The sequence below is a fragment of the Triticum dicoccoides genome, chromosome 5B, assembly GCF_002162155.2.
Source record: "Triticum dicoccoides isolate Atlit2015 ecotype Zavitan chromosome 5B, WEW_v2.0, whole genome shotgun sequence".
NCBI lineage: Eukaryota > Viridiplantae > Streptophyta > Magnoliopsida > Poales > Poaceae > Triticum > Triticum dicoccoides.
Window position 1 is genome coordinate 608,101,768 of NC_041389.1, and position 27,658 is coordinate 608,129,425.

The 27,658-nt window shown below is 43.8% G+C and overlaps 1 protein-coding gene across 1 annotated transcript; it reads left to right on the forward strand.

Annotated features, from left to right (window-relative positions):
- The first annotated feature begins 15,391 nt into the window (after window positions 1-15,391).
- On the forward strand, window positions 15,392-20,090 carry LOC119312020 (disease resistance protein RPM1-like). Its single transcript, XM_037587742.1, has 3 exons — window positions 15,392-15,622; window positions 16,682-19,522; window positions 19,614-20,090. Exon 2 carries the CDS (start codon window positions 16,992-16,994, stop codon window positions 19,494-19,496), a length of 2,505 nt encoding a protein of 834 aa, XP_037443639.1. The 5' UTR covers window positions 15,392-15,622; window positions 16,682-16,991; the 3' UTR covers window positions 19,497-19,522; window positions 19,614-20,090.
- Window positions 20,091-27,658: the final 7,568 nt, after the last annotated feature.

The window sequence follows — 27,658 nt, forward strand, 5'->3', positions numbered from 1 at the left end:
AACTTCTTCAGAAATACACTATTGACGGAAATGTTAGGCAGCACATATTGAGGGTGGTAAATGCTTTCACCAAGCTTAAGGCTTTGGAGTGTTCTTTAAGTGAAGCCCTTCTTGTCATAATTATTCTTGAGTCTCTTCCTGAAGAGTTTGAACAATTTAAGGTCAACTATAACTCTCTAAAGGAAAAATGGCCACTCTCTGAGATGACCGCAAGGATCGTCCAGGAGGAAGAAAGGATCATGAGGCAGAAGAAAGACCGTGTCTTTCATGTTGGCTCTAACAAGAGAAAGCATGACGGACAAGGTTTCCCTAAGCCTCAGAAAAGGCAAGTCAAGAAAGAAGGCACTAAGCCATTCAACCCTAAGGCATTCAAGGGTAAAGAAGCCGGTGGTTTTTCTTCTGCTCCTAGCAGCTCCACTGCTGGAGAAAATGCTTGTAACTTCTGCAAAGAGGAGGGACACTATCAAAGGGACTGCCCAGGCTTTCTAAAATGGATGAACAAAAGAGGTATTGATGAAATTACTTTTGTAGATGAATCTCTTTATGTCAATTTTTCTATAAAGTCATGGTGGATTGATTCAGGGGCAACCACTCACGTTGCCAACTCTATGCAGGGATTCAATACGATCCAAACTATAAGAGGAGGAACAAGAAAGCTTAAGGTTGCGAACGGAGTTGAGGCCGATGTTGAAGCTGTGGGATCTCTCACGTTGGAGCTACACACTGGCCACACTCTTAGATTGAATAATGTTCTTTATGTGCCTACCTTAAGTAGGAATTTGATTTCAGTTTCTTGTTTAGATGATGATATGTATGAGTGCCATTTTGGCAAGAAACAATTTGTTTTGATCAAATGTAATAAGAATGTAGGCATCGGTGTTAGACGAGGCCAACTATACATGTTATCTCTTAATAATGATTCAGTTATGCATGTGAGTGATGCAATTAATGTTGAGAAGAAATGGAAAGGAGTTAGTAATTCTTCGAAATTGTGGCATTGTCGTTTGGGCCACATTTCGAGGGGGAGAATGGAACGCTTAGTTAAAAATGAAATACTCCTCCCATTAGACTTCTCAGATGCAGACAAATGTGTCGACTGCATTAAAGGAAAATTCGCAAAAACAATTAAGAAAGGAGCAGTAAGAGCCACAGGGGTTTTAGAATTAATTCACACCGACATATGTGGACCCCTTAATGTTAAGTTTGTAGATGGTTTTGATTCATTCATTACATTCACAGATGATTTTTCCCGCCATGGATATATTTATCCCATACGTGACCGATCGGAAGCTTTGGAGAAATTCAAAGTCTATAAAGCGGAGGTTGAAAATCAACTAAACGCAAAAATCAAAGTTGTACGGTCTGATCGCGGGGGAGAGTATTATGGTAGGCATGCTCCTTATGGGCAGATTCCTGGACCTTTTGCCAAGTTCTTATCTGAAAATGGAATCATTGCTCAGTACTCAATGCCTGGTGAACCACAACAAAATGGTGTGGCCGAGCGCCGCAACCGCATCCTTATGGATATGGTGTGAAGCATGCTTAGTCACTCTAGTTTACCAGTAAGCCTTTGGATAGAGGCATTAAAGACAGCTGCACACATACTAAATCTTGCTCCAACTAAGTCAGCACCGAACACACCTTACGAGATGTGGGCGGGAAAGAAACCGAGCTTGAATTACTTACGGGTGTGGGGTTGCCCTGCTGAAGCTAAAGTTTTCAATCCACAACTTAAGAAACTGGATCCAAAAACAGTTAGCTGTTTCTTCGCTGGATACCCTCATCGGGGAAAGGGATATCGTTTTTATTGTCCAAGACACACCACCAAGTTTGTGGAGACTAGACAAGCGGTATTTTTTGAGGATAATGAGGTCACAAATTTAAGGGAGATCAATCTTGAGGAGAAGCGGGTTTGTGTACCATCCCCGACTATCCAAGAGATTGTTTTTCCAATACGAAGAAATGTGACATCTGATGATCCTGAATCTCACGGTTCAGTCTCTCAGTCAAATGGTGATCCAGAAACTAATAATGAGAATCCAAACACAAATGAGGATATCCGAGAAAATAATGAAAATGATGATGTTCCACCACCACCTCCGCCCATGGGTAGACCACGGCGTGAGAGGAAGAAAGCCATATCAGATGATTATATCACTTTTTTTATGGAGGACATGAATGATATGGGAAAGGTGGAGGATCCAACCTCATATAAGGAAGCCATTAAAAGCGAAAATTCGTCCAAATGGTTGGTTGCCATGGAAGACGAGTTGAAATCTATGGGCTCAAACGACGTATGGGACTTAGTAGAAGTTCCCGATGGAGCTAAGAAAGTAGGCTGCAAGTGGGTCTACAAAACCAAGTATGATTCCAAAGGGAATGTCGAACGGTTCAAGGCAAGGCTAGTGGCAAAAGGGTATACACAGAGAGAAGGCATTGATTATAAGCAAACCTTCTCCCCTGTGTCAACCAAGGATTCTTTCAGAATCATAATGGCATTAGTAGCTCATTACGACCTAGAACTACACCAAATGGATGTTAAAACGGCATTTCTAAATGGTGACTTAAAAGAAGATGTTTACATGGCTCAGCCAGAAGGCTTTGTTGTGGAAGGAAAGGAACATTTAGCATGTCGTCTAAAGAAATCAATTTATGGCTTGAAGCAAGCTTCAAGAGAGTGGTACCTCAAGTTTGATAAAATTATCAAAACTTTTGGTTTCACTGAAAATGTTGTGGACAACTGCATATACGTTAAGTTTAAAGACAGTAGGTTCACATTTTTAGTCCTATACGTTGATGACATATTATTGGCATGTAGCGATAAGGATATGCTACATGAGACCAAGAATTTTCTGTCATCCAGTTTTGATATGAAAGATCTTGGTGAAGCCTCGTATGTCCTCGGCATCGAGATTCATCGAGATAGGTCCAGAGGAACGTTAGGACTATCTCAAAAGGCATACTTTGAGAGAGTACTGAAAAAATTCAATATGCATAAGTGCTCACCCTCACCTGCTCCTATAGTTAAGGGCGATAAGTTTGGGACATTTCAATGTCCGAGGAACCAATGCGAAACTGATCAGATGAAGTTGGTTCCTTATGCTTCAGCTGTTGGAAGCATCATGTATGCTCAAGTATGTACACGCCCAGACTTATGTTTTGTAACCGGGGTGCTTGACAGATACCAATCCAATCCAGGACCGGACCACTGGAAGGCCGCAAAGAAAGTCTTGCGTTATATGCAAGGAACTAAGGATTTCATGCTTACATATAAAAGAACTGATAACCTAGAAATTGTTGGTTATTCAGACTCTGATTTTGCCGGGTGCGTGGATAGTATGAGATCCACGTCAGGTTATATATTCACACTCGCGGGAGGAGCTATATCGTGGAAAAGCTCCAAACAAACGTTAACTGCTGGATCTACGATGCAGGCAGAATTTGTAGCATGTTATGAGGCCACCGGGCAGGCTGTATGGCTAAAGAATTTTATACGCGGACTTAAAGTGGTTGACAGCATATCTAAACCAATTTTATTGTACTGCGGTAATGAACCAGCAGTTTTCTATACGAGTAACAACAGGTCAAGTAATGCTGCCAGACACATTGACATAAAGTATCGTGTTGTGAAAGATAGAATCCAGGATCAAACAGTTGATGTTAAACATATAAGAACGATGCATATGCTTGCGGATCCGCTAACAAAAGGCTTACCACCCAGTATTTTTCGTGAGCATGTTGCCGGCATGGGACTACTGGAGGCCTGATGATTCTGGAATAAGAGGACCATTAAAATAAACCACTCCCCAATTAGCAAAATGTTTTCCATTTCAAAATAAGCGGGTGTACTATAAGTGTTGAGGTTCTGTGGCGTTTCAAGCTGTTGTAACACCTCACTTTGGTACATCATTCCTATGTAGAATGGGCGAATGAAGTTAAGCCTAACGATCAAGGGGGAGAATGTTGGTTTTGATCTGACGGCTTAAACAGGCCAGTTAGATCTATTAGTTTAACAGAAAAAAAAGAGAAAGATAACGTTAATGAAAAGGCCCCACGCACCAACGTACGTGAGGTTTTTATCCCAACTAAGGCGCCCTGATCGGGGGCACCCAAACCAACTGATGGTTTAGGTCCCCTGTCGCCAGCGCTACATAAAAGGGAACGGGAGAGGGTTGGCAGCCTGCGTGATCACAATTCTCGTACGGTTTCACTCCCCTCCCGATATTCTCTCACCCCATCCGATCAGGGGGGGGCGCTGCAGCGACAGGAAGACCTACTCCAGCCGCCGCTCCCGTTCCCGGGCAGTGCCGGTGGCGTCCTGAGGGCATCAGGACGTTGAGGAGGACTTCTACCTCGACTACATCACCTCTGCATCAAGCCTGCACCAAGCAGGCGATCATGTCCACTGCCGTGACACGTAATGATCCCCTAAACCCTTCTCTGTTCATGTTTTAGGTGATCTAGATGCAATCTGTTCCTGCTAATGGCATCCCAGAGATGCATAATTATTCCAACACATCCCATTCACACAGCTAAGAAAAAGTTCATCCCTGTTCGCTCCATTGGTCGTGCATGTTCGCTTGCTTGGTTGATAGGTTCTCTGCAGTTGACCATTGACCCACTGAACATTTAACCTTTCAAAGAAAAAAGGTCATCAAATTGAAAACAAAATCATGAATTTCAAAAAAGTTAATGAATTTAAAAAAATGTTAATTTCAAAAGTTCATACATTTAAAAAACCATGAATTTGAAAAAATTGTGAATTTGCATTTGAAAAAAAATTATTGAATTAAAATACTTTCACGAATTTGCAAAAGTTCAGGTATTAAAAAAAATTCATGAATTTGAAGAATGTTCGTAAATCTGAGAAAAATTTCATCATTTGGAAAAACGTAAACAAAATCTGGAAAAGTTCATGGATTTGAAAAAATTGCATGAATTTAAAAATGTTCAAAAGAGGAAACAAAATAGGAGAAGAAGAAGAAACCCAGAAGAATAAAGGAAAAAACGAACAAAAAAGATAGAAAAATCCGGCAGAAACATGCAGAAAGAAAGAAGAAGAGAAACCCAAACCAGAAGCATCTACTACCACCAATGTAAGACGTTTTAGATATTTCAATATGGATTACATACAAACTGAAATGAGTAGACGAATACACTAGAACGCGTCTATATACATTTGAATCAGAAAGCAGTTAGAACGTCTTATATTTGGCCAGACCGGTGGACTGTTCGATGCATGTGTCCTGTAGCAACCCTGTTACTCACTGGTAGTTGATTCCTTTTGGGGGTTTGCTCCTGTGTTGATGCTCTATTTGCGCACGTAGGCTGGGATTTAGCTGCGCTTAGCTCTGGTGCCCCGTTGCTGCTCTTTCAGTGATGTTCCTTGGTACTTGGCGACGTTTTGGGTGTTGCGTTCGGTCGTTGCATGGTGGGCGGTACCCTGGACTACGTGTGGTTGTTTGTGCTGGTTTGGTTGGGGGCGGTGCCTTGGTTGTCGAACCTGCAAAATCGCATCCAAAGATCATGAATATAGCATGGCGCAACGGAGCGCGCCATTCTGTCTAGCTCATTTTCTTTATCATATGGTTACTGTTTTCAGTGTTTGCTGTTGTAACTTGCTACCTTACTCTGTTCTAACTCTGATTTTGGATCTATGCATGCTACATCCCCTGTCTTCTTGAGCAATGATAATACATCGATGCAACGAGGAGACAGATTGCCGGCTCTCACTTGTGCCCGCCACCATCGATGTTTGTTCTGGAAGGGATGATGCACCAAGCTGGATGGGGTCGGTGTCGATCATCGCCTTTTGTAGGCAGTACCTTTTGGAAATTATGCACCTCGTATTCCTTGCACTAGCTAATGGTTTGTGCATTTTCTCGATGCAGGAGCAGTGGGTTAGCTTGGACCAACGACAACATTCATATGGAAGTTTATCTCACTGCACTGGACTAGAGTCAAGGACTGTTAACATGCTTCTTGACGTCCCCCGTTCCGAAGAAGCAAAGCCAAACAAATTCCTGCCTCCCCTTGGGCATCTAAGACACGCATGTGTTCTTGTCGAGAGAGGATTGAGTATGTAGATATTTATAGATGTAGAATAGTAAGAAAGAGTCGCAAAAAGAGTGAGGAAAATTATGAGGTTGAAACATTTAAGAACCTAGATGCACATAAATAATTGGAGGTACTGCTCCAATTACGAGAGACTTTGGGCATGATAGGTAGGCTGCATGCATCAACCGATCAGGCATGTTACACACAAGCTATGACTGTCTGGTTATCTGTATGCGCCCACCATATGTTAATAGGAGTTGCTTCATTGCTTACATGACTACTCTAGACGACCGTATGTTAATACGAGTTCTCCATTGCCTACATGACCAATCTAGACCAACATGAACCTTAAAGCATCTTTGGGCACGCGTAATAAATATAGACATATCCAAGGACTCGTGCAACCTTTTTTCATCTAGACTTTAACATAAAAAATATACAGTCGTACATACAGTGGGTTTGTAGTTAATTACTCCCTCTATTTGGAAATGTAGCGTATAGATTTTCTAAAAACTCAAACTTTGCAAACTTTGACCAAAAAGCTATTTATATCTATAATATAAAATATATAAAATACGAAACTACATCTTATGATGAATCTAATGATATATTTTTGGCACTCTATATGTCAATGTCTTCCTCCACAAACTTAGTCAAACCTTGGGAGGTTTGACTTTTTAGAAAATTTATGTGTACTACATTATGGAATGGAGGGAGTAGTAAACATTGGTTTTTTTATTAGTTAAAAAGATGACCGCTTTGCAAAAGAAAATGACCGTCCATATACCATCTGATAGACTTGCCAAAAAGGGATGACCTCACTAGTAGTTATGCCATCTACTTTGGTTTCTACTTTATCTATAAATAAAGCGAGGCCAAAGCCTGTTTAGATATATGAACACATTATTGTTGTTATCTAGTAAAACATTTGCGATTATCACCATATTAGTTGAAATTTACAAGATCTCTCAAAAACTATGTGTCAAGGGATTTGATTGCTCAAATACGTCGAAATTGGATTATTAATTTTTTAATTACATACCATTCCTTGTTCCTTCCAGAATCGAAAAGGGCAATAAAGAGCCTACGTCCATTGACGTTCAAAGGCACCGAGGCTCCGAATGTTGATGTTGAATTGGCTGCAGAGTTCAATCTTTTTGATCAATCAATTTCATTCTCTGAACATTATTTTCTCTGCTTTGACGTCCGTTCTGAGGCTATTCCGAGATATTTGAAAATTATTCTTGGCAAGCAGGGACAAAACTAATTCATCCAGCTGCATCCCAACTTAATATAAGGTGTTTTTTGACGCTGTGATAGTGGCAATTGTCGCTTGAAAGAGGATGAAGCAAAATATGCTCACAAGCTATTGATCATGGTGGAGAATGGGAGTAGAAGCAGAGAAAGAAAGGAAGAAAAATAAAACATTTTGCGGTCCTCCTCGTCCTTTGGGTCAAACTTTGACATTCGATTAGATTGACAAAAAAATAATTTATACACTACAAAAGTAATATCATTGGGAATTTCTTTCAAATACGAATCCAAGAATATAAGTTTTGTGACATACTAACCAGTTTTACCAAAGGCTTACAGACATCGTGACACACACGAACTCTGATGTAGTCACGACATGAGTTACCTGAGAGTTTAATATCCAGGACTTCTGTAATTAGCCGTTGACATGCAAAGAAATTAACCTAGTTGTTGATGTTCAATTTGTTGTAGAGTTTAGTTTTTTCAACTAGTCAGTTATGTTTTGTAAGTATTCTTCCTACTGCGTCCGTTTTGATATTGCTTCGATGAACTTATAACATTTTTTTTGCAAGAAGGCACGACCACTTCATCTAGCCACATCAATCTTCTTAATTTGGACTGGTGAAAAAATGGGTCAGAGAATAAAAACGTTTGGAGCAGTGTTTAGATTTCTAGAAAGAATGCATATATTTGGGCTGATCAGTATTCCAACATTATAGGAGTCTCAGACTAGCTAGCTCTAGGTAATCCCATTGATGCAGTCCAGTAAAGCCAGACCAAAGGGTCGCTACAGAGACAAGATTCATGGCGGTGACACTAGACACGCCATGGATGTCATATCTAGAGTTCATAATTGCGTGACTGGTCTTTGCACGGCATCTCCTCCTGTCCGCCCTACCATTTATAGAGGATCTGGCTGATGCCACGTGACACACGGGCGAGGTAAGGGCGTGCATTATGGCTCTCTTCCTGATGCCACTCGTTCCCAAGGAGAATCAATGGAAGAAATGGAGGATGCATGGCATGGTTTAGGCTTTAGTGTCAAGGCTTAACTAATTGGTTGGAGACTGATCTATTATAACTCCATCCTACAAGCTCTCCCCCATAGAGCATAGCAGACGAGTGAATGACTAATCGAATAAGAGATGGATGGGGATGCAACAAGAGTCTCATATATAAAAGGTGTGACGCTAATTTGTCACGAGATAGAGTCAGCACTGGAATTAATGCCATGTGATCTCCATGGGGTGCATGTGGCCATTGATTGATGGTGGTATCCCTCACGGTGGAAAAGATGAGACAGAGCCTTTTGCCCGGTCTTAAAACAGTTTACAACTATTTTAAAAATATATACCAATGATAGGTGCCACACATGTGGCACGAAGCACTCTGGTCCCGACATTTTTTTACGACTAAAGTTGTTATCAAAAAGAAAAAAACATACAAAAAAAATCTGAAACTTGCCATCCGAAAAGAAAGTTATCACTAAACCTGTCATAAAAAACGTTCGGAGTTGCCATGTGCTCGTGCCACATGTGTAGCACTTACAACTAAAAGTTCAAAACAGAAATGGAAAGGACTTGATACATGGACGTAAACGACTGACGTAGAGGTAACAAAGATCCACATGATCCTACGGTAGCGCATGGACCTGTAGCCCACCTAGACGCAGAGGTGGCTCCCCTAGGAGATTAACTAATTGGGAGAGCAACTAACTAGGGTTACTCTTTGCAAAGGACCTCCGGGGGTCACTTTATATTTTGATGCCCGGGGAGTATGTTATATGGGCGTCTAGACGCCACCACATGTCACATGTAGGGTGTTTCGCGTTTAAAATGTATTTTTTTAGTTTTTTTTGTATTTTTTATTTTTGCCTGGTTTTCCCTAGGTTTTGGAGAGAAAACATTCGTGGGTTTTTCTTTTTTTGTGCGGAAAAAATATGTGCTCCCACAAAGAATCACATATTTGCTTTTCATGGAGGCACAATTGTGCTTCTCGGAAAGAAAAAAAATGCTTCCATGAGAAGCAGAGATTTGCTTCCGTGAGATTCTTGGAAAGTGAAAACATATTTGCTTCTGTTTCACGAGAAGCACATATTTGCTTCTTCTCGTTTGCTTCTCTTTCACAAGAAGCACATATTTGCATCTTCTCGTGGAGGCAAATATTTGTTTCCGTGAGAGAGAAGCACTGTGCTTCTTGGAAAGAAAAAATATTTATGCTTCCATGAGAAGTACAAATTTGCTGCAGTGAGAAACACAATTGTGCTTCTTGGAAAGGAAAAAAAATATGCTTTCACGAGAAGCTTATTTTCGTGAAAGGTATGGTTGTGCTTCTCAAAAAAAAGTAAAAAAATGAACATACTTTATCTTTGAAAGAGACATACAAAAAAATCAATTTTAATTTGCTCCATTCTTTTGAACCAAATGCATGAACATATTTTTTTAAGTCGTCAAAACATATTCAAGGGTGTCAGTAGTTAAGGTGCAAGTTGTCCGGTTTTGAAATTGGACCAAATCTAGACTCCGCCAAAAATTAAGGGACCAAATCTAGACTCTGCCAAAAATTAAGGGACAAGACTCTGCCAAAAATTAAGGGACAAAAATTAAGGGACAAAAAGTATACTTGTCCGGCGGCGGCGACGATGTAAGGAAGCCAGCCAATTACTAGAGTATGATTTATTCTCAAATAGTATTCATTACGGCAATTACTACCACCCAATTGATTTGCCCCAACTGCCACCCTTCATTGTTTCTGACAAATATCTGGAATCAGTCCGCAGTGTAGTTGTTGATAATGCTTGTTCATGGTGACATACTTAGCATATGCAGATATGCTCTTTCGTACTATCTCTGTCCCAAAAAGCTTGTCTTAGATTTGTCAAGATAAGGATGTACCGTCCCAAAAAGTTTGTCTTAGATTTGTTTACATACAGATGTACCTAGACACGTTTTAATGATACAGACATCCGTATTTAGATAAATGTAAGGCAAGCTTTTTGGGACGAAGGTAATACTAGAAGATACACACAAATCTTTAGCCTTCTAGAGTCAGTATTCTTGTTACGTGAGGAAATCCTGAAGTGGACATCGTTTTGCCGAGGTCTCTTAGTTACGGCAATTATATGTTGACGTTTCCTAGCGACTCCCATGGAACCAAGTTACCTGTAACTGCCACCTTAGCCAATATTGTGAAAGTAGGACATGTCAAATAAGTTCCTTCTGTCTTGCTTGCCTCAGATTTTGATCTTTGGGGCATTTATTCTTGAACCTGAGATGTCACTTTATGGCAGAGCATGTACGTTTAGTTATTTTGTCGAGTGTCATTTCTTATCTGTTAATAACACTAAATTTGCCACAGTCGATGGCAACTGCTCGCCACTAGCTGAGTGGACTAACAGTTTAACTAATACATCACTTATTCATTTTGCAGTGGCCATTCTAATAATATGTGGGAAGACCACCACCAAAGACATTAGCAATTTTCAGAAATAGTGGTAGAGAACATTAGCAATTTTCAGAAATAATGGTAGAGATTGTAATTCTTCTAGCCATTAAAAAGATCGGAATCGCCTTGGCAAGTAGAGCGGCAAACCAGGCCAACGTGCAGTTTGGAAAGTACAAAGCACAACTACAAGAGCTACATGGCAGTATGGGTCGTGTTGCGAGGGAGCTTCGCATAATGCATGATGTGCTCTGTCACATGGATATTCGAAATCGCAACAATCAAGTATATGATGGCTGGTTGGAGGAGGTACAGAAAGTAGCACATGTGGAGGATACGGTGGATGAGTACCTATATCTAGTTGGTCAGGAACATGATACAGGCTTTTGTTTTTACCTGAAACGGGGCTTTAGAAAATTCAGATCTCTGCTTTCTATGAACCATAAGAGAATTGAACCATGTGGTAAAGCAGCAAACCATGAAAATGCGGTGCCAGTTAAAGATAATGAAAATAAGCACACTTTCAATTCTTCTATGGAACCTGCTTCACATAACTGCGCTAGATACTGACTAACATGCTCCCATGTTGTTTTTGTGCCCTATCCACTAAATTTAACAAAATCAGGAACCTTGTAACCTTGAGGGTACAAAACTGCATCAAAGTGCTCAGGATAAGGCTTTTGGTACACACGACTCTTTACTTTCGGCTCGTTTCCGAAAGTTTCTAGAAACATCTTATGCAAACCCTCCCTTAATTTAGCTAAAATTGAATCTGAGGTAGATGAAGATGTTTGTGGCAATGACATCGGAGCAACCTGAGTACTAGCTAGTGATGCAACTTGTGGGATGGGCGCCGAACCATAATTCAGCGGAAGACCAAACATGCTTGCGCCTATGGGTGGTGCGACAAGGTGATTCGGCATTGACGCCGAATTGGGCACACTCATAATAGGATTAGGATATGTAGGTGCAGCCACAAGCTGGTTGGTTTGACTAGGGTAGAAATTCAACGGCATATACTATATTGTTGTTGCATAGGAGGTGCCGATGAAATAAGTAAAGTTGGACTAGGGTTTTCAGATACACCAACAGTATCACTAGATGACAGAGGCATATTTTTCTTAGCATTAGTATTTGCCACAAAAGAATTGTATGTCATCACATTACCCTTACTAGCAAGACTTTCAATTACAGCCACTTGCTCTGGAGAAAAAACTTTACTCACAGCGATTAAATCTTGTTCGTCAATGAGAGGAGAAAAATTGACGTTTCCAACCGGAGTGATGTTGCCTTGACGGTCCTTCTTGAAACTTGCAAGAAACGCCTCCAAATCGTCCTCCTCGTGCTTCTTCTTGAGCGCTTCAAAAGCCTCTTCACGCTTCTTCTTGCGCGTTTCATAGGCTTGGCGATGTTCCCCCGATAGTTTATCAAGTCTTGGCTTAATGATGTTATCGGCGTCAACTTCTAAGGGCTTGGAGAGATTAGACATGGTTGATGATAATTCTTGATCTTTCATCCCCAGCGGAGTCATCAAAAAGTGTGTTCGCACACGAACACGTCACTGTGTACCTCCAACGCCGAGCGTGATGCACTATAGCTCACGTCGAAGGAGAGTCGTCCGGAAGCGCGGTACGCAAGCAATCTGGCAGGTGCTTTTCAGGACCCGAAACCCCACGCGCCCGAGAGGGACCCCGTCTGGACGCGCGGCGGCTATGGGCTGCCCTAGGTTGGTTCGCCCGCCCCTAGAGCCTCGAGGGTTGCTACCCTTCAACATGAAGAACGAGAGAGCAAGAACCAGGGAGAGATGTAAAACTAGGGTAAAAAGTAGATGGGTTTTGTGATTGTGTGTTGTTGTTCAATCGGTCGTCACCTCTTAGGTATATAAGAGGCGGCTGGACTTCCCGTGCAAGGAAAAGGCTTGGATTCACGTCCAAAACCCTAGTCAAATTCGGATTGGTTTTGTCCAAACTTTTCAAAACTGTTCGGTTTAAACGACCTCGGATAGAAATGAGTCCAAAAGAAATCTTGACCGATTCGACAAGACGAACAACTTTCGTGTTGAACGGTTTTTAATCAGAGGTCATCTTAAGGGTCAATCGGTTGCGCAAAACAGATTATTATTTGCGCTACCCATCAGACAGAGTGTCTGGTGGGGGCGCGATTTTTTGCCTCCTGACAGAGCTGCATTTCTATGGCTCTAACTTTTGCATACGAACTTGGATTGGAACGACTTGTATATCAAAATCGATCATTTCGACGAGACGAAGACAATCCGTGTACATCATTTTTCCATACGAGGCCCTCTTGGGGGCATAATCAACCGAATAGTGTTCTGAATACAAAATCTCAGTACTTCAAACACAAATTTGGCCTTAGAGATGAGATCGGATGGCTACGGCCCAAATATCATAGTTTCTCCTTTCGACGATACAGAACTTTCTCACTTTGAGTACTTTTTCAGTTGAGGCCATCTTAATTGTGTTTTTGACCATGCCAAAATCTGGTGTCAACAATCATGACACACACGAACTCTGATGTAGGCACGACGTGAGTTAACTGGGAGTTTACTATCCAGGACTTCTGTAATTAGCCGTTGACATGCAGAGAAATTGACCTAGTTGTTGATGTTCAATTTGTTGTAGAGTTTAGTTTTTTTTACTAGTCAGTTATGTTTTGTAAGTATTCTTCCTACTGCGCCAGTTTTGATATTGCTCTGATGAACTTATAACATTTTTCTGCAAGAAGGGACGACCACATCATCTAGCCGCATCAATCTTCTTAATTTTGACTGGTGAAAAAATGGGTCAGAGCGTAAAAACATTTGAAGCACTGTTTAGATTTCTAGAAAGAATGCATATCTCTGGACTGATCAGTATTCTAGCATTATAGGAGTCTCAGACTAGCTAGCTCTAGATAATCCCACTATGATGCAGTACAGTGAAGCCAGACCAAAGGGTCGCTATGGAGACAAGATTCGTTGCAGTGACACTAGGAACGCTATTGATGCCATATCTCGAGTTCGTAATTGCGTGACTGGTCTTTGTACGGTTCCTCTTCTTCATCGTCGTACCATTTATAGAGGATTTGGCTGATGCCACATGACACACAGGTGAGGTAAGGGCATGCATCGTGTCACTCTTCCCGATGCCACTTGTTCCCAAGGAGAATCAATGGAAGAAATGGAGGACGCATGGCATGGTTTAACTAATTGGTTGAAAAGTGATCTATTTTAACTCCATCCTACAAGCTCTCCCCCATAGAGGTATAGCGGACGAGTGCATGACTAATCGAATCTGATGCAACAAGAGCAAGAGTCTCATATATAAGAGGTGTGACACTAATTTGTCACGGAATGGAGTCAACACTGAAATTAATGTCATGTGATCTCCATGGGGCGCATGTGGCCATTGATTGATGGTGGTATCCCTCGCGGTGGAAAAGATGAGACAAGAGCCTTTTGCCCGGTCTTAAAACAATTTACAACTATTCAAAAAAAAATAAACCAAATAATAGGTGCCACCCGTGTGGCACGAAGCACTCTAGTCCTGACATTTTTATACAACTAAAGTTGTTATCAAAAAGGAAAAACAAAAAAAAAACTGAAACTTGCCATTCGAAAAGAAAGTTATCACTAAACCCGCCATAAAAAATGTTCGGAGTTGCCATGTGTTCATGCCACACGTGTGGCACTTACAACTAAAAGTTCAAAACAGAAACGGAAAGGACTCGATATATGGCCGTAAACAGCCGAAGTAAAGGTAACAAAGATCCACACGATCCTACGGTAGCCCACCTAGACGCAGGGGTGGCTCCCCTAGGAGATTAACTAATTGGGAGAGCAACTAAATAGGGTTACTCTCTGCAGAGGACCTCCGGGGGTCACTTTGTATTTTGATTCTCGGGGAGTATGTCATATAGGCGTCTAGACGCCACCACATGTCACGTGTCGGGTGTTTCAGGTTTAAAATATATATTTTTATTTTTCTCTTCTATTTTTCATTTTTGCCTGGTTTTCCCTAGGTTTTAGAGAGAAAACATTCGTGGGTTTTTCTTCTTTTGCGCGGAAAAAATATGTGCTCCCACGAAGAATAACACATTTGCTTTTCATGGAGGCACAATTGTGCTTCTCGGAAAGGAAAAAAAATGTGCTTCCATGAGAAGCAGAGATTTGCTTCTGCGAGATTCTTGGAAAGAGAGAAAATAGTTATGCTTTCACGAGAAGTACAAATTTGCATCAGTGATAAACACAATTGTGCCTTTTGGAAAGAAAAAATTATATGCTTCCACGAGAAGCTTACTTCCATGAAATGCACGGTTATGCTTCTCAAGAAAAGGAAACAAAGTTAAAAAAAAAGAATGAACATATCTTTTCTTTGAAAGAGACACTAAAGAAAAAAATCTTCAATTTTACTTTGCTCCATTTCTTTGAACCAAATGCATCAACATTTTATTTAAGTCATCGAAACATATTCAAAAAGAATCTTATTTTAAAACGCTGGTCACAAGAAACACTAATACGATAATTTGAACTTTTTGTTTACAGGATACATAAGTTAGAAAATCAAAAAGCTAAAATGAAAATCACCCGAAAAGAAAAGCTAAAATGAAACCCGTGGACCTGCGTGGCCTCTCTATCTCTCTCGTAGTGAGACCAACCAAGCACGCAGAGATGACGAACGAGAAAAGCAGAATGAGAGGTTCCGCTTGCTCCAAAGACCTCGTCAACCATTCTGCTCTTCTGGCTACTGTTCTGCCCACAACTGGGGAGCCAGCCCCCTTCCACCCCTCCCACACCCCACACCCCACACCCGGCGGCCCGCGCGGCGACGGCGCCCCTCGCTCGCCGTGGACTGTCGGCGGCGACTACAATGTAAGGCAGCCAGCCAAGTACTGGAGTACGTATGATTTATTCTCTGTAGTATATATGAATGAGGTCGAGACTTAACTAAGCATTGCCATCATGAGGCCATGGGTTTGGAATTGCTTGATTTGATCTGATGTCTGCTTGCTTGCTTCCTCTGACGAAATGTCGAGATGTCAAGTGTGGTGCTGCTGCCCAGATATCAGATATATTCTCATTCTGGTTGTGCCTAGCAGAGTAGCAGTCAAAATGTCAAATTACAAGACATTTGCACGATTTATGGTCCTTGCATCTTGTTACTCTGGTTGTGCCTAGCTGAGTATTAGTTATGCATATTCGCCTTTAATTACGGCAATTACTACCACCCAATTGATTTCCCACAATCGCCACCCTTCATTGTTTCCGACAAATATCTGGAATCAGTCTGCAGTGTAGTTGTTGACAATGCTTGTTCGTGGTGACAGACTTCGCATATGCTCTTTCATACTCCCTCCGTCCCAAAAAGCTTGTCTTAGATTTGTTAAGATACAGATGTAGTGTCCCAAAAATCTTGTCTTACATTTATCTAAATACGGATGTCCGTAAGGTACAGATATCTGTACGTAGACCAATCTAAGACAAGTTTTTTGGGACGGAGGTAATAGAAGATACGGCACCACACAAAGTTTTAGCCTTCTAGAGTCAGCATTCTTGTTATGTGAGGAAATCCTGAAGTGGACGTCGTTGACTAGGTCTCTTAGTTAGGGAAATTATATGTTGACGTTTCCTAAAGATTCCCATGGAACCAAGTTACCTGGAACTGCCACCTTAGCCAATATTCTGAAAGTAGAACATGTCAAATAAGTTCCTTCCGTCTTACTTGCCTCAAATTTTCATCTTTGGGGCATTTATTCTTAAACCTGAGATGTCACTTTACGGCAGAGCATGTATGTTCAGTTATTTGGTCGATTGTCATTTTTTCTTATCTGTTAGTAACACTAAATTTGCCACAGTCAGATGGCAACTTCCCGCCACTAGCTGAGTGGACTAACAGTTTAACTAATAATACATCACTTATTCATTTTGCAGTGGCCATTCTAATAATATTTGTGAAGGCCACCAGCAAAGACATTAGCAATTCTCAGAAATAATGGCAGAGATTGTAATTCTTCTAGCCATTAAAAAGATCGGAATCGCCTTGGCAAGTAGAAGGGCAAACCAAGCCAAAGTTCAGTTTGGAAAGTACAAAGCACAACTACAAGAGCTACATGGCAGTATGGGTCGTGTTGCGAGGGAGCTTCGCATAATGCATGATGTGCTCTGTCACATGGATATTCGAAACCGCAACAATCAAGTATATGACGGCTGGTTGGAGGAGGTATAGAAAGTAGCACATGTGATGGAGGACATGGTGGATGAGTACTTATATCTAGTTGGTCAGGAACATGATATTGGGTCATGTTTTTACCTGAAAAAGGGCTTCAGAAAATCCAGATCTCTGCTTTCTATGAACCAGTTGGCTTTCAAGGTGAAGGAAATAGAGAAAGACCTTAGTCACCTATCAGAGACAAACAAACGTTGGGTTCCCATGACAATCAGTGGGGTCAGCGGGGCCACCAGCATCTGTGATTACATTGTCAAGAGGGGCCAAGATCTAGCAAATATTTCACGTTCCCTTGATGAAGAAGATCTTGTGGGGGTGGCTGAAAACAGAGAAAAACTTGGGCAGTGGTTGGCAGATGATGATTTGGAATGCTCGGTCATAGCACTTCTTGGAATGGGAGGACTTGGTAAAACAACTTTAGCTGCAAATGTCTACAGGAATGAGAGAAAGAAATTCCAATGCCATGCCTGGGTCTCCATCTCTCAATCTTATTCTAGAGAAGATGTCTTGAGGAATATATGTAAGGAACTTTTCAAAGATGATGTCAGTGTTCTATCTAAATCTGCAGCTATGGATATCACATGCCTTGAAGAGACACTGAAGAGTTTTCTGGAGCAACGAAAGTACTTGATCATATTGGACGATGCTTGGACTCCAGAAACATTTGATGATTTGTCTAGGATGCTTATTCATAATGATAAGGGAAGTAGACTGATAATCACAACAAGGGAAGGCGATGTTGCTGCACTTGCCTCTCCAGGACATATCTTAACACTAGAAGCTTTACGAGAAGATAAGTCATGGGATCTCTTTTGCAAAAAAACATTTGCAAAAGAAACAAATCATGATTGTCATGCGGAGTTAAAGCCTTTGTCCAGGGAAATAGTTAGCAGGTGTAAAGGCTTGCCTCTTGCTATTGTGTCAGTTGCTAGCCTCTTGCGTGTGCGTGAGAAAACTGTGGAAGAATTAAATAACCAACTGATCTGGGAGATAATAAATAATTCGAGGCTCGACCACATAAGGAATGTTTTGCATCTGAGCTTCATCTACCTTCCAACACACTTGAAAAGTTGTTTTTTATACTGCAGCTTATTTCCAGAAGACTATCTTCTCAAAAGGAAACAACTTGTAAGGTTATGGATAGCAGAGGGGTTCATCGAGGGGAGGGGTGAAAGCACATTAGAAGAAGTAGCAGAAGGCTATCTGAAGGAGTTGGTTGATAGAAACATGCTACAACTTGTCAAGATGAACTCATTTGGTAGGATAAAAGAATTCAAAATGCACGATATATTACGTGAATTGGCAGTTGATTTGTGCCAGAAGAACTATTTTGGTGTTTCACAAGAGGCTAAATGTGAGGGGTCTCTTGAGATGGATGGACGCCGATTGATGCTTGACAAAATAAACAATGATGTTCAACAGTCATTTTCTGGTTTACACCATCTTCGAAGTGTAATTACATCAGGCGATAGTAAGTCACCATTCACTCTACTACCCCTGCTATGCAAGGAGTCAAGATATATGACAGTGCTAGAATTAAGTGGTATACCCATCAAGAAGATTCCAGATGCTATTGGATATCTCTTTAATCTCCGCCATTTGGGTTTGCGTAATTCAAAGGTGAAAATGCTCCCGAGGTCTGTTGAGAAGCTTTCAAATTTGTTGACACTAGACCTTTGTAAATCTGACATACATGAGTTGCCTAGTGGGATTGTGAAACTTAAGAAGCTCAGGCACTTATTTGTTGAGAAAATAATGGATCCAGATTGGAGAAATATCAATCATCTCGGTGGTATGTGTATCCCCAATGGACTCAGAAATCTAACAAACCTGCAAACGCTACAAGCATTAGAAGTACAGGATGAGTCCCTTAGACATCTAGGGGAGCTGAGGCAACTGAAAAGCTTGAGGTTATTGAATGTGAAGGGAATCTACTGCGAATGCATCAGTGAATCTCTAGTTCAAATGCGGCATTTGTCCTTGCTATCTGTGAATGCAAGTGACGGGAACGAGGTTCTCTTGTTGAATGTTCTCCTGCCAAGCCTGCAAAAGCTAAGATTGAGAGGACGGCTACTGGAAGGTGCGTTGGATGAGTCTCCTCTCTTCCAAGCTGTCGGAGGGCAGAATTTGTATGAATTAGTTCTATCTTGGTCACAGCTGACAAAAGACCCCTTGCCGTCCCTTTCTCGGTTGTCAAGCTTGACACGTCTACATTTCACTAGAGCATACACCGGAGAGCATCTGTCATTTCTCACGGAGTGGTTTCCCAAGCTAAAGGTTCTCTCTCTGACAGACCTGCCTAATTTGAAGCGTCTAGAGATACAGCAAGGTGCCATGGGGTCCCTGGAACATTTATTCCTAATCAGACTCAGCAGCATGACCGAGGTCCCACCTGGCATTGAGTTCGTCATGCCCCTCGAGTATCTAGGCTTCCACGAAATCACCGGCGACTTCTTGTCTCTGCTGCGCCATTGTTCTGCGATTCGAGGGACGAGGTTGAGGTACTCTCTGCGAGATTGAGCTGCCATTGCTCTGGAAATATGTGGGTATGTAAGCTAGCCACAAACCAGCCAACTAGTACCCCTATTTTTTGTTTCTCTTTTAAGATATTGATGTGATACGATGTTGGTTATGTAGGTGTCACCGGCCGGAAGGGAGATGCTTCCACTTTTGGGTTTCCTCTGTTTCTTCAACATGGACTACTGCACTTTCTGCTGTTAGTTCCACTTCTACTTATGGTGCTTCACTTCTGCTGCAACCGCCTGCATTTGGTAATGCTAGTGTTGATCGTGTGCTCGGTTGTCAGGTGTGACAATGTTGCCTGTTGTTTAATTCAGGCTGTGATTGTTAAGACTGCGAGTGAGTTGTGTTTCATATTCAGACTAGCGCAATGCTTGCTGCCAGTCCCACATCCTGCTGTTGTTCGTGTGCTTGTTGTCAAGTATGATAATATTGCTGTAAGTTATTTTCCCTTCCAAATAAGGCGACACTTACTGTAAGACTGAGATTGAGTCTTCTTTCCATATTCAGACTAATTGCATTTTCACGATACCATCCCTGAAGTATGTACTGCTATTCGTGTGTGCTATTTCAACTGCGGATATTAAACTTAAATACTTTTGATTTGCGTTTAATAATGCTCGGGTATTCATTTCCGGCATGATATGGCTATTGTCTTTACTTTTTCGTGTTGTAACTTGCTACCTTGGTCTGTTTTATATCTCTTATTTTGGATCTCTGCATGCTATTTCCTTTTTGGATTACATTTCCTGTCTTCTTGAGCAATAATAATACACTGATGCAACGAGGAGACACACTGCCGGCTCTCACTCGTGGCTGCCACTAGTGATGTCTGTTCCGGGAGGGATGATGCACCGAGCTGGTTGGGGTCGGTGACGATCATCATCTTTTCTAGGCAGTACCTATTGGGTGCATCTCGTATTCATTATACTAGATAATGATGTCTGCCTTTTCTTGAGATAGGAGCAGTCGGTTAGCTAGAACCTACCACGGAAATGGGTAGGCATGTACAATATGTGGAAGTGCATCTCAAGACACTGTGCATGTGTCACAGATTGTTAACATGCTTCTCGATGCCACTCGTTCCGAAGAAGCAAAAGCAAAACAATTTTCTGCCTCCGCTTGGGCATCTAGGACACTCATGCGTTCTCGCCGAGAGAGGATTGAGCCCGTGGTGTCACATGACTAAAAAAGAGAAGCATTTATAGCCCGTTGCAAAAAAAAAAAGCAAGGAAAATTATGAGAGGTAGAAACATTTAAGAGCCTAGCTGCACATAAATAATTGATGGTTCTGCTCCGTCAAAACTTTAGGAGAGACTTTGGGCATATGATAGGTAGGCTGCATCAACCAATCAGGCATGTCACATGCAAGCTATGGCTGTTTGGTTGCGTGTATGTACCCATCATATATTAAGACAACTCGGAACTTATTCCCCTTCATAATTGATTGATCAATATGAGAAGTCGGCCAAAAATACACAAAACAAACTAGATTTTCCCAGTCAAACTACACCAGAAACACAACAACATTTGCAGGGATGCCACCCTGACTTCCAGATACACCATGATACCCTACTCAGCATTCCGACACCACCTTCATGAGGCATGAGCCACCGTCCCGGTATCCATCATTCACATTGCAAAGTACAATGCCAACACTGCCTGGAGATTTCAATCTTTTTGATTCGTCAATTTCATTTTTCGCTCCACTAAAAAAATTGTTTCATTCTCCGCCTTGACGTCCGTCTTGAGACTGTTCCGTGACACTTAAAACTTGTTAATAGCAAGAAGGGACAAAACTAATGGGAAATACCCTTTGGAACATGATGGTAATTACACATGATACATGATTTTATTTTTTAAAAATTTCAGAAAAAGTCAAAACATTCCAAAACTTTTTCCCAACAAACTTAAGTTGTCGTTTCTATTGTACAAAAATATTCTGTAACGAAATATGCTTCCAAACTTTTTGACAAAGATGACAAATTGTCAGAGGAATATAGCATGAATAGTACCTCGTATATAGTGACATTTTTTTATGTCCACAACAATATGAAAGTCATTTCTTCACGAACGATTTTATACGAGTGCAACAATAAATCTAATTTGTTCGCAAAAAGTTACGGATTTTTTTGACTTTCTTACAAATTACTAAAATTTTAAAATATTTGAGTGTAATTACACCCGAGAGCCACAAGTTCCTGTCCCAAAACTAATTCATCCAGCAGCATCTTTAGTTTTTACTACTGCAGATGAACTCATACAATCCGCCAACTAAACTAGGGACTTGGGCCGAGCTTTTTCGGGCTGGCAAGAAACCCGACCGGCACGGTACAGCCCACACCATGGCATGACACAAGGTAAAACTGGCCAGGCTGGGCCTGAAAATTGAAAAAATGGGCGGCATGCTGCTGCGGCCGCGGCGGCTGGTCCTCCTTGTTTCCGGAGGAGATGATGATCTCCTCCTTCGTTGAGGAGTCGCCCGCAGATGAGGACGGCGACCCCGGAGTTCGAGGTCGCCGTTGCCACGATCCTCCGGAGCCCGTCCCGGAACTGCTGCTGCTGGCGCCGAGGCCCATGACTTGCCCATCATCGGAGTTGTGGAGGAAGAGGGGCAGGGAGTGGAGGAGGAGGGGGAATAGCGAAGAGATTGCGATGTGGACGGTGCCGGAGCACGGCTTAAATAGCCGCGGCCAAGCTATGCGAAGGGCCGGTCAGTTGTTTCATTGCTTGCATGACTACTCTAGAGCAACATGAACCTTAAAGCATCTTTGGGCACACACAAAAAATATAGATATATCTGAGGACCTCCGCACCCTTTTCCATCTAGACTTTTAATATATAAGTATACAGTCATGCGGTGGAGTTAGTTGTTAGGGAGATTCCAGCCGCACCCCCAGGAAGGCCTCCCTAGGCGATTTTTTCGCGCCGGCGCCGAAAAAACGGTCCAGTCGCGCCCCCAGGAGCCCGATTTTCGCCAACTTGGGCCGAAAACAGCGCCGGCGGACCCAGCCCGAACCCGGCGCGCTGGGGGGCGCCCTGGGGCGCCGGGGCGAGCTGTTTTGGCGCGAAAAAGACGCGGGCCAGCCGCGTCAACGACTCGGCGCCTTGTCTCCCCCCAACGGCCTCGGTTCCCGCGTGGAATCAATGGCAAGGCTGCCGCCGGTCAGCCTTGCCATTGATTCCTTCACGGGCGGCGCTTCACGGGACGGCGCGCCGACGCCTCCTCTCCCTCGCATGCGTACACACGGGCGTGGCCCAGCTATAAAAGCCGGCGGCCTCCACTCGCCTGTGCCCACACCAGCCCCGCCCCTCGCCGCCGTCCAGCCCCTCCCTCTCCCTGCCTCTCCCGAGCGCCGTCGCCATGGCAGAACGCTTCCCCGGAGACGAGGCGGCGGCCAACGGCTTCGGCCGCCGTTCGCTCCGCGAACAGTAGTCCTGGCTCCTGTTCCAGGCGAACATCCCGGTGCCGCCGGACATGCGCGCCGGCCAACGGGGTGGAGACTCAGCGCCGGGGGAGTGCCCATTCCCCCGTTGCCCGACGCCATGGCGAAGCCAAAGTACTTCGCCGAGGAGGTCGAGATCGTGCGCGCGTCCCTCACCGACGCCCAACTCTCCCTCCCCCAGTACGCCGCCGACAACCACGCGGCCTGGGCAGTGTATTTCGAGCGCCGCCAGCAGCAGCGATTGGCGTCCACCAACGGCGCGCCGGTGGTCGGCGGCCGGCAGAACAGCGAGGGGCGCCGCCTCTGGTGGGGCGTCCCCGGCCGCACACTCGAGGGCGTGCTCACGTACCTCGAGGGCGGCAACGACCCGCCGTTAGCGTACCCCCCGGCGCAGCACCGACGCGTCGGGCCATGGGCGCCAAGGAGGTTCGGGTCCTCCTCCTCCTATTCCTCCTCCCGATCCTCATCGCACTCCTCCGGCACTCCGGCCCTGCTCGGCGTCAAGGCCGAGCCCGCGGCGGAGTCGCCGCTCGGCCGGCGCACTCGCAGCGCCGGCATCGTCATCGAGGGCGGCTGGCGCGCCTCCTCCTCGTCGGCTCCTCCGCGCTTCGTCAAGCCAAAGACGGAGCCGGGGCTGGCGCCGGTGAAGGCGGAGTTTGACGACGACGACGCGGCCCTAGAATGGGCGCGCCAGGACTCCATTGCGATGAAGAAGGCGCGCCGGGAGAAGGTGAAGGAGCGGCAGCGCGCCGCCCTGCGCCGCTTCGACGAGCGCCGACGCGACCGCGATGAAGACGGGGTCGTCGTCCTATGCGACAGCGACGACGACGACGACGCGCCGCCGCCAGTCCGCCATGGCGACGCCGGGTCCAGCAGGGGCGCCCGCGTCAAGGAGGAGAAGGCCGACGACGACGATGGCGGCGACGACTTCAGCCCCTTTCTTTTTTAGATTAGGTTAGTGTAATGAAAATGCGCGTATTTCGCCGAAATTTGCCATGTTTAACCGAAATTTAACTACTTTTTATCATAACTTCGCCGAACGGCCCTTTTTTTTAATACGCGCCTGGGGCGGCCCTGGGGGCCGACGGCTGGGGACCGACTCGCCCCCAGGGCCATTTTTTGCGCCGGCTCACCCCCAGGCGGCGCTTTTAGACGCCCCCTGGGGGGCCAACGGCTGGAGATGCCCTTAGTAAACAGTGGGGGTGGGTTTTTAGTTAAAACGATGACCGATTTGCAAAAATAATTGGAAAATGGTCGGCCCTATACCATCTGATAGACTTGCCAAAAGAGGATGGCCTCACTATGAGTTACACCATCTTCTCAATATGGCATATGAATCTACTCACATTTTGTTCAAATGTTAATACTCTATGTGTGGTAGGCCTTGGCACGTCAATAGACCACCCAGAACTTATTCCGCTCCAAGCATCTGGCCACACGTTGTCGAGAGTAGTAGAAAGTGTCATGCGTCATGTTATTGACTTCGTATCTTAATCATACTCCCTCCGTCCCAAAATAAGTATCTCAACTTTGTACTACATCTAGTACAAATTTGTACTAAGTTCAAGACACTTATTTTGGAACGGAGGGAGTACTTGTTTATTTGCTGGAGGCTGGAGCTCTGGAACGACAGAACACCCAAACCTTCAATAATAACATTTTTGAGGAACCACCAAGAGCTCTACTAGTAGTATATTTACTAAGAAAAAAAATTGATTGGTCAATATGGAAATTCAATCCGAAAATCCACAAGAGAAACTAGACCTGCCTAGTTAAACTACACCCAAAAACATTTGTAGGGTCGCCACCCCGACTTCAAGATACACCACGATGTCCTCCGCAGCCTTATCTGCACCATAAACCAAAGCCATAACGCAAACTGGCAAATCAAATAAGACACGATCAATAGCCTTCTCTTTACCGCAGAATGCACGAGGTTTACTACCATTGTACTTTCTCGGTTCGAAATAATTGAAGTTCTTGATATGTCCCAAGTCAAACTTGCTTAAGCTTGACCGACCTTATAAAGGAATGTGCTAAGATCTACAACACCATGAAAATATATTGCATAAATTTCCTTTAGGACTAATTGGTGTTTCTGATGTTAATATATTTTTCTATAGACATGGTCGAACTTAATCAAATTTGACTTGGGAAAAACCCCATACTTCAATTATTTTGAAATGGAGGTAGTAGTTGTTGTTGTCTAAATTATCTTCAATCACGAGGACATCTTCATACAGGAACTAAAGTTGTGATCAAACATAAGAGACGGCAGTCCTAAGTTGGTAAAAAGGAAAAAAGGAAAGCAATATAGCTAAAATTTGTACTTTTGGTTTTGGTCTAGCAAGATGTGAGAACACATATTGTTGTTAGGATATCTAGAAAAATATTTGCGAATATCACCCTCCTAGTTAAAGTTTACAAGATCTCTCGAAAAGTTTTAGGGACTTGATTGCTCAAATACATCGAAAATGGATTATTCAATTTTTCATTACATAATCATCTGTAGTTATTTTTTCTTCCAGAATCGTAAGGACGATAAAGAGCCCACGTCGTCCATTGGCCTTCATAAACAGTGAGGCCCGAATGTTGATATCCTTTTATTTTGCGGGATGTTGATATTCAATTGGCTGCAGAGTTCAATCTTTTTGATCAGTCAGTTTCATTCTCTGAACATTATTTTCTCTGCTTTGACGTCCGTTTTGAGGCTGTTCCCAGACACTTGAAACTTGTTTCTTTTTGAGATACTTATGTTGAAATGTGAGATGGGCCTAGAGCCCATATGACAATTTCATATTTGATCTCTAAGGGCCCATGTAGGTGGCATGGCAAGGTGGTGGAAAGTTTAGTCCCACCATGCTAGTGGAAGAGAAGTTGGAGTGGTTTATAAGGGTGGCTCTTCTACATGCTATTGGAGCTTGAGAAGAGAAGAGGCCCTCGGGAGCTCCTCCGCCGCCGCCCGCCACGCCACGCGGGAATGAGCCGAGCTCACACCTATGCGCTTATTTTTGCCAGTCACTAACGGAGAGGTTCTGACAGCAGGGCCACGATCTGAGACGTCGGATCGTGGGCTGTCACGGACTCGGACGTGGGTCAAGCCCACGTCTCTCCACGCGGCTGCGTCTATATAAGTGTGTTGTGTCCCCTAACCCTTGCCGCCACGAACAGATCACATCTGCTCACGCGCACGCCCACCGTCGTTCCTTTGTTGCTGCTGCCGCCGGTGACTCCATCCCGTCCGCCGCGTACACGGTCGACGGGAGAGCAGGTCTCCGAAACCACGCCCTTCTGGTTCCTGTACGGGGTGAGGGGCGAATAGGTTTTTGGGCAGCGATTACGCGACTGCTCGCTTCCGATCGTCTACTTCCTCTACGTCCGCGTCGCCTTCATCATCACCATGTCCACCGACGCCGACCGTGCCGCCACCGAGAAAGCTGAAGCCGACAAGAAGGCCGCCGAGGACGCCGCTGCTGCCACCAAAGCCGCAGCCTCTGCGTGGCCTACTGGAGGGTATAACTCGTTTATCCCGCTCCTGATTATTTTCATATTAGCAGTACTAGCAGTATGTGTAGATTTGTCTACTGTTTGCTTAGTACGTGCATGTTTAGATCAAAGTCAGTACGTCATCAACTTAGTCAATGCCATGCTAGTGATTTACTCGTGGATTAATTTAATCGAGAAATTGCCTATTTACTCAACAATCCAAAAACCTAATATGTGTAGGAATTTTTCGGCAAGTGGCTTTGCCGCTGCACTGAAACCGGATAAGTTCACCGGTACGTGTTTTAACCGTTGGCAGACAAAGACCACTTTATGGCTCACGGCTATGAACGTGTTCTGGATCACCGGTGTGTCCACGGAAACGATTGCTCCTGAACAGGAGAAGGCGTTCAGGGAGGCAACCATTGTGTTTCTCGGAGCAGTTCTTAGCGTGATCGGAGATAAACTGGTCGACGCATATTTACATGTGCATGTCGCCAAGGACTTGTGGGAGGCGCTCGAATCTAAGTTCGGGGCCGCCGATGCAGGGAGCGAGATGTATATTATGGAGCAGTTCCACGATTACAAGATGGTGGAGAACCGTCCTGTATTGGAGCAGGCTCATGAGATAATATGCATTGTTAAGGAGTTTGAGCTTCTGAAGTGTGAGTTACCGGGCAAGTTTGTCGCGGGCTGCATAATCGCTAAGCTCCCCAATTCCTGGAGGAACTTTGCCACCACTCTGAAACATCAGAGGCGTGAATTCTCTATGGAGGATGTCATTGGCCATCTGAGTGTTGAGCAGAATTCGAGGGCAAAGGACTCGCACGGAAAAGGGGCCGAAGGGACTTCTGTCGCCAACATGGTGAACCAGAAGAACTTCAATTTCCACAAGCCCAAGGGAAAGAACGGTGTCCAACACAATACCGACTTTAAGAAGAAGGGTAAGAAGACCTTCAAGAAGAACAAGAAGGATGAGGGCTGCTTTACTTGTGGTTCGGTTGAACATTGGGCCAACAAGTGCCCAAACAAGTACAAGAAGACAGGACAGGAATCCAAGTCTGTCAACATGATTGTGGGCAACAATGAGAATGGTGCATCTGGGTATGGTAATTTATTTACTGTTTTTTCAGTGTTTCAACCCAACGATTGGTGGGTGGACACAGGTGCAGGTGTTCATGTGTGTGCTGACATTTCATTGTTGAAAGGATCGATATGGTTGACTAGAGGGGG